General features: G+C 39.2%; 1 protein-coding gene across 2 annotated transcripts in view; it reads right to left on the bottom strand.

Annotated features, from left to right (window-relative positions):
- Positions 1 to 798: 798 nt before the first annotated feature.
- The window catches only part of Itprid2 (ITPR interacting domain containing 2), a 37,802-nt gene continuing 25,159 nt past the window's right edge, over positions 799 to 13,441 (bottom strand). For both annotated transcript variants that reach the window (XM_034494999.2, XM_034494998.2), the window contains exons 14-18: positions 13,160 to 13,310; positions 11,992 to 12,057; positions 10,899 to 11,354; positions 2,905 to 3,017; positions 799 to 2,003 (exon numbers count right to left, since the gene is read on the bottom strand). In XM_034494999.2, coding sequence (XP_034350890.1) covers positions 2,919 to 3,017; positions 10,899 to 11,354; positions 11,992 to 12,057; positions 13,160 to 13,310 — 772 coding nt within the window. In that variant the 3' untranslated portion in view covers positions 799 to 2,003; positions 2,905 to 2,918. The remainder of the gene's footprint in view (positions 2,004 to 2,904; positions 3,018 to 10,898; positions 11,355 to 11,991; positions 12,058 to 13,159; positions 13,311 to 13,441) is intronic.

Below are 13,441 nucleotides of genomic sequence, written 5' to 3'. Positions count from 1 at the left end.
CTTGGGAGTACAACTTGGAACTAGGAATTAGGTTAGAGAGTACAACTTAGAGTACAACTTGGAGTAGGAATTAGGCATTGAGGAAGAAGACACTTGGACTAGAGAACTCGGAAGAATTATTATTAGGTATTAGGCACTTAGCACTTGGAAGAAGTAACTTGGAACTTGGAGGCACTAGGGACTAGGAACTAAGGACTAGGAACTCAAGACTTGGGACTCAGAGAGAAGAAGAGAGACTGAAGAATAAATGGGATTGAATCACACTCTGTCTGGTCTCCATTCTTCGAATCCATCCTCACTCTCTCTCTCTTGCTGAACCCCAACCCACGGACCTGAGCAGCTTGGGGCAGTGCAGGCTCTAACAGTTTAGCCCCCAAGGCTTTTGGCAGCTCGGGTCCCAACTGATAGAATGGTCCGAGACATTTTAGCCCCCAAATGTAGGGCAGCTCCGGCAGCAACACAGGCTGGCTTCAGATTCCTGATACTCCTGCATCTACCTGTCCAGTAACAAGATTACAGGCACTCGTGTCATACCTGGCTTCTTATCTGTTCTTTATAGTTTAACTGTACACTTTTTAGTAGAAGTTCAAACTGGCTAACATGGGATCCCAGCCCTGGACCTTTATGAGCCCAAGAGTGATACACTGCTGAGTCCTCTTGGTGGTGGAGACCTACTATCCCAACAGCACTGCAGAAGCCTCTCCAGGAGGGAAGGCCCAATAAGCCTTTCACTTTGTTGGTTAGTCTTCAAATGTAATCCAAATTCTTCATGTTATAGCTCAAAAAAAGAATTTAACATTTTAGGCAAAATAAATACTTTATTGTTTTAATGGGGGTTTTTGTTTTTTAGAGATCAGCCTTTGTGTGATAGTTCAAATATTTATAAACTTTTTAGATATTCTTTCAAAGGATGCTAATTATTTCAAGCACTTTCGACTAAAAAATTTCATACAAAGTAACATAATAGGAGTTGAAAATTACAAATACTAAAAGACTAATTTCTAATAACATTTGGTTGTTACTTTATACATTTATTTGACATATATAATACCAGATAGGAAAACTTTTTTTTTCTTTTTTTCAGAAAAACCATGAGTTTTCACTGGTTAAAACTGAATTAAAATCATTTATGCATGAGAAAAACAAATCTAAATCTCATTTGGAAAACCAAAAACCAGCTTATTCATTTCTATTCTATCCATTCAAGTCACAGGCCCCATTATCTTGACAATACTATGTAGCCTAAAAGGCAGAAGAAACACCTTAAAGGAAGACATCTGGACAATGCAGAGTTCATAGAGCTTACCACAAGGCAAATGGCTATGATGAAATTACAATGCAGAGAGTACATAGTGTCTACCATAAGGCTCATAGCTATAATACAATTACATTTGTTGGGGCAAAGCAATAAGGCTTACAGTGTAAGAACATGAAGTAGTTGTAGGTAACCTCATGAGATCTACCCTACTGCTTCTCAGTAGCTCCTCAAGAATTAAGAGCAATTTTTACAACAGAACCATTAGTCTCCTTGGAAGTGACCCCAATGAAGAGCAGTGGAGGGAAAAATCATCGGTTGCTTCAAGCTCTCAAAAGGCAAATCTGTTATTGCACAGTAAATACCTCATAGAGGTCAGTGTTGTAGAAGCTAGTCTGAAGAAATATGTTATTTATAAGTTGGTTATATCTGGAATTCTTCAAGTTTTACAATTAACCTACATAGGACATCAATTGGAAAAATATTGACATACAAATAAATACTAGGCTTTCAAATGGCCAGTCTGATAGTTTAGAAATGAGTCAGCAAAGTGCCTAAGTTTCTAAGTATGTTTTTTAAAATTTTTATGCATAGAACCATAACCTGTACACTGCATACAGAAATGCACACTGTCCATTGTGTACAGTAGCCCAGCTCAGTAGAAAATATCTTCCATAGGACAAACAACACCTCCACCAGCATAAATCACTGACGACACCTATATTAGTAATCGGGATCCATCCCAACCCTAAAAAGAAGAAAAAATGCATATTAAACATTCTTGAAATATTATTTTGAAAGTTCTTTAAAACAAATGTAAAATTTATTCAAATAAATCCATATATATGGCATAGGTGTTTCTACCTCTATCTATCTATCTATCTATCTATCTATCTATCTATCTATCTAATCTATCATCTATCTATCCATCCAGCATATATACACAATTTTCTGGCTGTTATACATTTTTTTGAAAGTTAATAATTTTACCCTAGGTTTTGAAAAGAAATTGTATGATTTGTTAAGACATAATATTTATAAAATATTTTCTTTCTTTCTACAACTGAAATTATATCTCACATTTTTCATATCACTGAATAAACACCTTCAGCTCTGAAAGTGTTATATACATTATTCCATGGTGTGTTCACCAAACATTGCTATTGATAAAAAATACATATAATTTATAAAATATAGTTATAGCTATTATTTAGTAAGTCACATAAAATCCTTAATAAATTATGATTAGAAATGGATTTATAGAATATCTGTTTAAATGACAAAAATAATAAGGTAAGGTATTAAAATTTTTTTGACTAATTCTAAAATTCTTGCCCATACATTGTACATTTGAAATACAATTTAATTAATATTAAAGTAAGATTCTGGTCTAAAGTCCAACTCCAGGATTTATTTACTATAATGACTTTCTATGTAAGCACACATTGCAGGCAATTCTGTTCTTAAATTGAATTGTTTATACTTTAAATGTGTTGCATATGTTTTTCATACTGTAGGACAACTATGACATATATTATAAAAATAAAAACGTAGCTAGTTCTAACAACTTCACTAAGAAAACAAAGAATTACAAATCAAGTGTTGATGTATATTATATCCAGTTACATGAAGAAATTAATAAACGTTACCGAATATGTCCCACTCAATGGCTGTCCTGCTTAGATGCTTTACTTGAAGACACTGCTGCCAAAAGTCCACTTACAATTTCTCGCCTAATTTCCCCAACAATAGACTCTTTAATCTATAATGGGATAAAAGAAAAATATGCATTTAACAATATGACCACACTATTTTTTCCTGTTTTCAGGTAAAATACATACCACTTAATTGTTGCAGTCAGCTAAATCACAGAGAAGGCCACAGCCTTCATGTGACAAGCACAAAGAGGCACTTGCAGGAAAGCCCATCCCCCACATCACATCAGACTGTGAAGTCCTGTATAGCACGATCTGGCCAAAGCCATTATGAAAAGCCACTTTAAATCTTTTTTTTTTTTTTTTTTTTTTAATTTTGGTTTTTTTGAGAAAGGGTTTCTCTGTGTAACTTTGGCTGTTCTGAACCTTGCTCTGCAGACCAGGATGGCCTTGAACTCACAGAGATCAGTTTGCACCTGCCTCCTGAGTGCTGGGATTAATGGCATGTGCCACCACTGCCTGGCTAAAAATCACAATTCTTATGGGAAAAACATGATAAAACTTCGCATACGTTACTTTACACACAGCCTGCAGAACTAAATGTGAAGTTTGCAAAGCTGCTTTTTATGGATGCCAGGAAGTCAGCAGGACTCATTTTCTTAATGCTAAGAAACCTGTAAGTGGCAAAGCCAGAGGCAGGCAGAAACACTGCCCGTTTCTACCAACTAAAAACCGAGTATCTACAGAAGTTTAACCTAATACACATTTTCAGTGGACAGAAGAATATTTCATTTAGTGATACTTACATTTTAAATATTACAAACATACTTCTAACAGCCCTTGGCTCTACACCTGAAGTATTTATTCCTTTAGTGTTATGATGCACTTATCACCTGATGCACTTGTCACCCGTCTGACTTAGGAAAAACTTTCATCTTGGGCTGGGGACGTGGCTGAGTCAGTGTAGTGCTTACCATGAAAGCACGAGGATCTGAATCTGACCCCCAGAGCCCATGGGAAAAACAAAACAAACAAATAACACAGGAAAGCAAAAACTGGGTGACATGTGCTTATAATTTAGACATTGGGAAGATAAAGACAGGTGGATCCCTGGAACTGAGCTCCAGGTCAGTGAGAGACCCTGTCTCGTAAAACAAAGTAGAAGTCTCCGGAGGATGACATCTGAGGTTATCCTCTGGGCTCCACATGCAAGTACACATCCATGCACAAATAAACACCCATACAAGCACACCCCCCCCACACACACACACGAGGGGGGAGGGAGGAGCAGAGGGAGGGAGGAAAGGAGGGAGGGAAAGAGGGAGAGGTAGAGAGAGGGGGAGGGAGGGAGGGAGGGAGGAAGGGAGAGAGGGAGGGGGGAAGAGGGAGAGAGAGAGGGAGGGAAGAAGAGAGAGAGAAAGAGAGAGAGAGAGAATACATCTTATTTTATGGCTAAAAAAAAGTAGACAGATGGGCAGGCACAATCCTGACACTATTAATGACACTCCGTTATGCTTGTAGACAGTAACCTAGCATAATTGATCTCCGAGAGGCTCCACCCAACAGCCAATGGAAAAAAATGCAAAGATTCACATCCAAACAGATGAATCTTGGGGAGGGAGTCTTACAGAGAGTTAGGAGAAAGATTAAGGGACCCAAAGAGGACAGTGAAGACCAACAGAGTCAACTATCCTTGACCCTTGTGGGCTCCCACAGACTGAATTAGCAACCACAGTGCAAGCACAAGCTGGACCTAGGCCCCTGCACATATTTAGTAGATGAGCAGCTTGATCTTCATGTAGGTTCCCCAAACAACTGAAGCAGGGGCTGTCCCTGAGCCTGCTGCCTGCCTGCTGCCTGCCTGCTGCCTGCGTAACTGCCTGCTTAACTGCCTGCCTGCCTGCCTGCCTGCCTGCCTGCCTGCCTGCCTGCCTGCCTATGGACCCCAAGCACCCTAAATGGACAGCCTTTTCTAGCTTCAGTGGGAGAGGATGTGCCTACTCCTGCAGCAACTTGATGTGTTTGAGGGGGATGGGTGGGATGGAGGGTTGGAAAAAAATATAAAATAGAGAAAAAGAATAAAACAAACAAACAAACACAAAAGCAAACAGGCACGAGGTAATGATCATGTCCAGATGTCTAAATGCTACACAAATACTACATGCCTTCTTCCCCCCTTTCTTTCTAATGATATAGCTTCACCTCCAAATAGCTCTTTGTAACGGCTTTAAATGTGCATTTCCTGGAGCAAATTGATAATGTATTCCCAAATTAGCACTGTGCTACTCTCAACTAGCTCTTAAAAATTCTACATTTCCACAGTTTCCTGTCAGGCTCATCTATTTCCTAAAACGTTCCTAAATACATCCTGAAAACATCTCGATTGAAGTTTTTCTAAAAATGGCTGTGCTATGCAAAACTGGTACATAATGCATAGACTTATATAGGATTCTTCATAGAAGCAGAATAAGGCTGGAGAGATGGCTCTACTGTGAAAGGCTAGGCTAAAACCAAAAAGGCAATAAACAAAAATTTCCTTTACTATCACATCATCTGCCCTGGTGCACGTATAAATAAATATGAGATCTGAAGTTTACCTTCTACCACCATTTGTGAACATTAAATAACAAAGGATTTCAGATGTATTGTACTTTAGATCCATTTTAAGTGGGTATGAAACATGAAAATCAGAATATTGTAGCCACCATACATAAGGCAAGTGCAGTATATAGAAAGAGAGCCATTGAAATTCTGTATTATACAAGATGTTAAGCAGTCTCTAATAAAACAGCTTCCTTACATCTCCTTCATGCTTATCATTCAGTTAAAAATGAAGGCTAAACATTATGGTAACACAGATATTGGTAGCATAAAGAATAATAGAGTATTTAAGGCCCTGGCATGTGTAGTCCTAGGCATTTGGGAGGCTGAGACAGAACTATTTGACTTTTAGAACTTGAGACCATCTTGAACAAGACCCTGTTTCAATAAAAAAGAAAAGAAACAAACGAACATAAATCTCTACTGTCAAGCATATTTTACTCTAGATGATCATAGAAATGATACCACCTCAAAAATAATAACAGAAAGCTGGAGGTGCTGGTACATCCCTTTAATCGTAGAACTTGGGCAGCAGAAGAAAATGGATCTCTGAGTTTAAGACCAGCTTAGTCTACAGAGAAAGTTTCAGGACAGGGCTACATACTGAGACCCTGTCTCAAACACCAAAACACAAACCAACCAATCAATCAACAACAACATCAGCAAGAACAAAAACCAAAACAACAACAACAAAAAAGAAATAAAATGAAAGTAGCTACATTAAAACTAACCCCCAAAATAACATAATGCCTGTAATAAGCCATTTCACAACAGAATTGTGAACAGATAAATTAGTTCTAAAGTTCCCCATGCTTGAGAGAAGACACAAGGGTTCAGAGTAAGAAAATTCTAGACTGACTAGTAAAAGGATTTCTGTGAGCACAACTTCCAAAAGGTTGTGTAGACTTTAGACAGACTACTTGACACTTAACAAAAGACTGTTTATTGCAACACACAATGACTTGCTGATATAACATGTGAATCTGTATTTAAAAAGTGCCTAGAGCCCCAAAGCCAGGATCCTTTGATGGTTGGTCTCTAATACATTCCAAAGAAATACATGAGAAGCTGTGTTTTTGCCCAAACACATGTTTTGTCAGATATACTGACAGTTGTAAACCAAGACTAGAAGCTAAAATAAACACAGAAAACTTTTATGAAAAGCATGCCAATCTATGCTATTTATTCGTGACATTTGAGGCTGAATTTCCTCTGAAAATGGCACATTTTCACATATCCTATAAACTGTCTTTTTATTCCTACACATATGAACATTCTGAAGCATTTGTAAATGGTTTTAGGCCATGATCACATATATCACAAATGACTCAGACAAATTCCAAGGCAGTACTGTTTTGTTCCCAACTGGGATGTGTACACAATCTGGAAGGAGAAGGAGCATCCTTGGTTTGACAAAAGTTTAAGTACAGACTGTGGATAAAACAGTGTGAAATGTGTATGGATGTTCTCCTTCCAAAGGGGGGGTTCAGCTGATCTAGTGCACTGAGGTAATAGAGCACTCTTTAAACCTCCCAGGGTGCAGGAATGGAAACAGAAGCCTGACCGATGCCATTGTTTTCATGCACCCAGGAGTGCAGTAAGAAAAAAAAAAAGGTCCCTGAGAGAGCCTGCCAAACATGCTTAATCCTCACCTGCAGAACTGTTTTATCCAAGATCAGATCTTGCCCTCCTGAATGCTGGCTTTGTTAATGGGGTTAAGAGCCACAAATTTACTGGGAAGATAGAATCAAATTTTATTTTCTTGGTAGCAAATACAATTAAGCTTAGCAACTTAAAATTTAGTACCATAGACATTTAAGGTTAAAAGATTAACAGCTGGAAATAAATAGAGTAAAAAAAAAATCAGTATTTGAAATATTTTATAAACAAACTTTTAAACATAAAACCACCTAGCTGAGTTAGGATAACAATATGATCTGGTTTTTGAATTTGAGCAATGAACCAAGTGTATTCTCAAAATACTTCAGAAAGTTTGATTTGCTACACACATCAACATCCTTGTGCAGGCTAAGTCCTTTGCGGACAGCAAGGGTAAATGTTAAAACAGATTTCCTTCAAAGGCTGACATATTTTGAGCTGAATGGCTTCTCACGAAGGGTTTAGTAACACTTTCTGAAAAGTTTGTCAAACATTTGCCTTCCATGCCAATTTAAATGCTGACAAAGTATAACATCTTTCATATTTAATAGGAGATTCCTATAAATGATTAATTCCCTAGGACGAAGGTAGCAAAGTGGAAACAAATGACTTCTTCTATAGTCTGTGCTACTGGCCAAAGAATCAATATTCTAGTCTAACGTGAACACTTTCGTCCTAGGCAATCATTTGTAACATGGATCAGGCCAATAAACTTTTTAAGATGAGAACTCAGGCATGCTTTAGAGGAGTAACCATGCCAAATGAGCAACAGGAAACCAAGTTTTCAGGAGAACTTAAAACCAAAGCAAATTAAGAGGAACGAAAGTATCAGAACTCAGTAGAAGAAAAAGGAGTTAGCGAACGTTCAGGCTGAATGCAGTTCAGGCTGAATGATTATTTAATCTAACTAAAGTACTGTCCTGTGTATAAACAAGTTCCTAGGACTAGATCCCTACTCATGTTCCTCCTCAGGCAAACCCGACTAAGGAAGTAGAATGTACACTCTGAAAATGTTAATCAGCTGTAATCAAGTTACAAAAATAACTCCATTTTCAGAACAAATAAATGTATAGAATTGAAGCCTTCCACTAGTTCGTAGTCAAGTCTGGAGAATAAATAAAAACCATGTACCCTGCACCAATACTGATTTTAAAAATGGGCATTTGTGTCAACATATCAGAAATCCTGGATAACAATTTGTATGTAACACAAGTGTCACATCTGTTTATTTGAATTTCATCCTCAAGACACACGGGTGGCCACAGAAATCTACCAGCAAGGTCGGTCCTGTGCACAAGGCACTCCTACTCACACCTGACATTCCAGCTTTGTCAGGTTCCAGACCATCCTTTTACCCCATCTTAGGAACTGACAAGCTCCAGCCCTCCCAAGCCTGGATTCCACAAGCACAAGTCAAACGTTTCCTAAGTCAAGTACCATTTTTTATTGTAGCATTATCTGTTTCCTGACTATGTTAACTGCGTATAAAACCATGCTACTCCTTTGATTAGTTTTCTATTTTTTTGTCCTTTCTCGTGTCACTGGTGAAGTTTGGAATGTCATCCTTCCAATCCTACTCTTTCCGACAAGTCCTACAGGTTTTAGTGCATGTTTTCACAGTACAGACACTTAGAAGAAGATAAATTATCATCTGTGTGTTCATAGCAGAACCCACTTTTTTTTTAATGTGGGTTCCAAGCTATTACTACGCAATAAATGATAGCAGCATATGTGTAGGCACTAACCTTAGGCCCCAGAGGATCAATGTCCCTTTTGACTATGCCAAGAATTAATTCTAAAAGTACATCAGAATGACATTTACAATTACATTGGAAATACAGCCTGAAAATAGGAAGGCCCAGTTTCTATGGCTTAGTTTGACTTACTTGGATCCTAATGCATTAGCTCTTAAATAACTAAAAAGATTTAGAAATGTGCATTTATGAGATAAGAAATGTTACATTTTGTGTGTGTGTGTATATAATGTTTTCATAGACTTTAAGAACCCCCAAATAAAAAGGCCCAAAACCTTAAACCTTTTTCAGGGTCACTGTGCAAGTTTTCAGTTTTTCTTGAGTTGAGGCCTCTGTAGCTTACAGGTATTTCCTACTGCCTTGACACTTCATAAGCTTTCAAAGATTAAAAAGCTTTGCTGGTTGCTCTTTGTTCTTCCTTTTGCTTGGGCAGTGCTGGGTGGGGGGATTCACACTCATGTCACCTCTGCTGGGGGGTCACACTCACGGACCCGCATGTGTTCAGTGCCACCTCTGCTGGATTCACACTCAAGGCCTCACACATTGTCACTAAGATATAGTTCAATCCCTAATGTGACTTTTAAAATATGTGTTGTTCTTTTTAATTAATAACATAAAATAAAGGTTGCTTATCATCAGGAGTTTTAGGAGTGGTTGAAAAGAAAAGTACACTTCCTCTTTGTGGAAACAGAACAGAAAACTATTCAGCATATATAACCTGTAGAGAGAGCATTCAATGTATATAACCCAAAGAGAGAGAAGGTTCAAGCCAAAATTCACCATATGTAACCCATAGAGAGAGCAGACCTAAGCTAAGAGTCAACGCACATAACCTATAGAGAGAGCATTCAACATATATAACCCACAGAAAGGGCAGGCTCAAGCCAATAGTCAACATATAAAACCTAGAGACGGCATTCAATGTATGTAACCCACAAAGAGAGCAGGTTCAAGCCAACAGTCCATGTATATATCTTATGAGAGAACAAGTCCAAGCCACTCTGAAGTTTATCCACAGTGCTTTTCTTTTTAAAGAGGATATACCAGTTTATATTAGTGGAACTCAATAGTAAAAAAACATTATAATGTAAATCTACAATTGTCCCAGAGGTTCAGATGCAGAAGGTTTGGTCCTCTATATAGAGATACTCAGAGATGTGGCTTTTGTGAAGTCACTAAATTAGTCCACAGAAGGGCCAGAGAAACTTCAAAGGCAGGGCCAGGCAGAAAGCAGACAGGCCCTTGGGCTCAGGATCGTGGAGGCTCTATGTTATCCTGACCCCTCATGTTCCACCCTCTGTGTCCTGCTCTATCCCAGCTTTCTCCCATGTTCTCAGTTTCACTACAGGCCCATGAACAACAGAGCCAAGTGCTTACAGGCTGACACCTCAAGAGCATCAACAGAAAGAAACATCCCCCTTTTAGCTTGTTCTTTCCAGGCATTTTCTCACAGTGATAGAAAGCTCACAGTCATTCTATACATTTTCTCAATTAACTCTGACCCTGAGTGGTAACCCTCATACATGCCGGTGGCCCTTGGGAAACCCAGACCTCTGGTTAACACTTTAGATTCTCATGCTCTCATCCTCCAGGGTACACCCCACTTCACACTATACTTCAGTCTATGAACAAATCACAATTTCTACAGTTCTCAAGCCATCAAAGGAAAAAAGAACAAATTCCTTCTAATTCTGGAAGAGGTCTAAATAATTATTTTACACACATGGAAATGAGAGATCTAAGGGGCTTTCTGTCTTTTAAACTTTATGAACAATATTTTGGCTACAGTGGACACAGCAGTGAGATGTCTGGCAGTCTCAAAATCTGAAGAAATACAGTCAATGGGAAAGCTGATCTAAAGCTTCCTGCAAATTACTGTACACAGTGAAATCAAAGTCTAACAAGTAAGCAGTCCCTGAATAAAATCCACCATGACACACATCTGCGGCTGAGCCAGGCTCAGGCGGGACCCACCTCTCGGATGACTTGCTGCAGTTCATCTTGTTCCACATTCCGGTGCATTTCCTCAGCAGCTGGCATCAGTGAGAGATCATCTGGCTCCTCCTCCATGTGAGATGTGAGTCCCACAACCTGTGAGGCTTCGTCAGCTGCTCCAGCTTCCTCAGAACTCTCCAGATCTGGAGGTGTTTGCACAGAGCCTGTTCTAGAGGGGGCAGTTGGTGTCAGGGCTACAGAGGCTCGGAATATCTTCTTTCTCGCCAGTAAGCGAGCTCTGGGTTTGCTCCCAGATGGCCCTCTAGATCTTCTGTTGGTGTGGGAGGGGCTGGAGCAGACAGAAGATGACTCTGATGTGGCTTGAGAGAAAACGGACTCCGAACTCTCTCCAGGAGGAATTTCATACACCATGTCCCCAAGGCCCAGGCCCAGCTCGGACTTCAGGTATGATTGCTCCCGCATTAGTTCTGTGACCTAGAAGCCAAAACATTATTCTTCTCTCTTACAATTAAGACTGACAATTAAGAAGGTTAAATTCCCAGCTATCCTTATTGTCCCAAATCACATGGTATTTTAAAGGCATAATTCTATTTCACTAACTTATTAACATATCAATTTCATTCACACACAAAATTAAATTCATGGTAATCTCAAACCCTACCTTGGAAATCTAAGACACACAGTGAAATGAAATTTTACTAGTTAACATAAAGATGTCTGGATTATGCCATGGAAGGGTAATTAGTGAAAACTAAAACAGCTACTCAGAATGTTTTGCCAATGCGTCTAAAATGCGATGAACACAGTCATTTTACAGGTCCTGTAAGGACCTAGCATCTGACAAGAAAGTTCTCATTGGAGTATAGATGAAATGTTTCTAGTATGCATTATGTTCTTTTGGTTATAAAGACAAATCACCACTACAATGAAGCTAGCTTTCTAGTGGCCCAAATTGGTACTGCACTTCAAAGTGGCAAACTCACTTCCAATTCATTTAATGTCTTAAAGTCTGTACTTCAACCAACCATGCATTTTATACAAACTGAGAAGACATATGTTCATGAGATATTATAGCACCCCTTCCCCAGGGACTTGAAGAAAAGAGGCTTACTGGCTCCATGACGTTCAGAGGAGATGGGCATGATAAGTTATCAGCACTCCTGCTGCCACACATCCCCTGAAAGGTAAGCATAGCACACAGGCTTACACACGGACACATGTCCTCAAACTACAAATTTCCTTGAAACACCACTTTATGTCACAAACACTGTAGTCAGCTGCTGTGGACTCCATCAAGTACAGTACTGCAGCTGCTCTACAGGCAGTCAGGTTCTCTGCTTCCACCAACGAATTTCTAAAAACAATGGGCCAAAGTCACGGAAGCATGCATTCGTAATGATTTGAAATATTAATTTATCTGTGTATATATACATTCTCATTCTCCACCATATATGCTCAAACATACACATGCCATGCATGCGCGCGCGCGCGCGCGCACACACACACACACATGCTTATTTGGACAAAATCAAACATGAAAAAGGATAAAATTCAATATACATTTTATAACTGCAAAGATATTGGCAAAATATGAATCCAATGGTAAAGCTAAAACTCCATGGGAAGCAGCACTGGAAATAATGCCAAGTGGAATGGCAGAAGGACAACAGTGCTCTCTTTCATTATTATTGTGTATATGGATCCTATCAGGGCATCACACTTGCTTCCTGCAGGAGACAGAGAAGGCATGGAGGGGCTGTCTGGGGAGGGCATGGAGTGGGCCTAGGGGAGGTCTTAGGTTCAATCTTCAGCATCAAAACAAAACAACAAAAAAGAACACCCCTTATTAACCCCCCCCCCAAAAAAAACCAAGGCATGGAAAAGAATTAAACTGAAAACAAAGGAAAACTTTAAAGGGATCAGTTATTTACTTAAACAAGGGATGCTGGATAAAGAAAATAATTTGTTCTTTGGAGTTGTAAGCAGGGAAACAAGTTTAAAGTAGTCATCTTTTAGTTCACTAGAATTTTTTCTTCAAAAACAAAACTTTTGTGTTGACTTTTGTTTTTTCGATTACCAAAATTTATCATTAAAATTTTCAATGTATTTCTAAATATACTAAATGTGAAATTTATCACACTGCACATAAAACTAATGTGTATGAAAGATACTTGAACAGCATGCATGGTCCCAAAGCATTCAAAGGTATGGTGAGGTACCCTTCCTGAAGCACACATCCTGAATAACCTTTCTGCAGACTCTGGACCCCACCAGCATACCGGGAGCGCGGAGGAGCGGAAAGGTGAAGGCACCCGCACTGCACGGAGCTGCTCATCCAGGCCCAGCAAGCGCTCCTCCAGCTGCATCTCCAGGTCCTGCAGTTCCATTCGGACAGAGTTCCGCAAACCCTGCAGCTGATCAACTTCATACCTGTCAGATTGTGACAAGTATAACTTTGGAAAAGTAGTAGCTGAATGACTGCTAGTCACCACGCTTTTGAAGAGTATGGACTAAGGAAAGGTACTGCAATTTTATAAGTTCAGACAGCAACCCTGAGGTAA

Source organism: Arvicanthis niloticus, chromosome 2 (assembly GCF_011762505.2).
Source record: "Arvicanthis niloticus isolate mArvNil1 chromosome 2, mArvNil1.pat.X, whole genome shotgun sequence".
In the NCBI taxonomy this organism is placed as follows: Eukaryota; Metazoa; Chordata; class Mammalia; order Rodentia; family Muridae; genus Arvicanthis; species Arvicanthis niloticus.
This window is presented reverse-complemented; position numbering and strand designations above follow the sequence as displayed.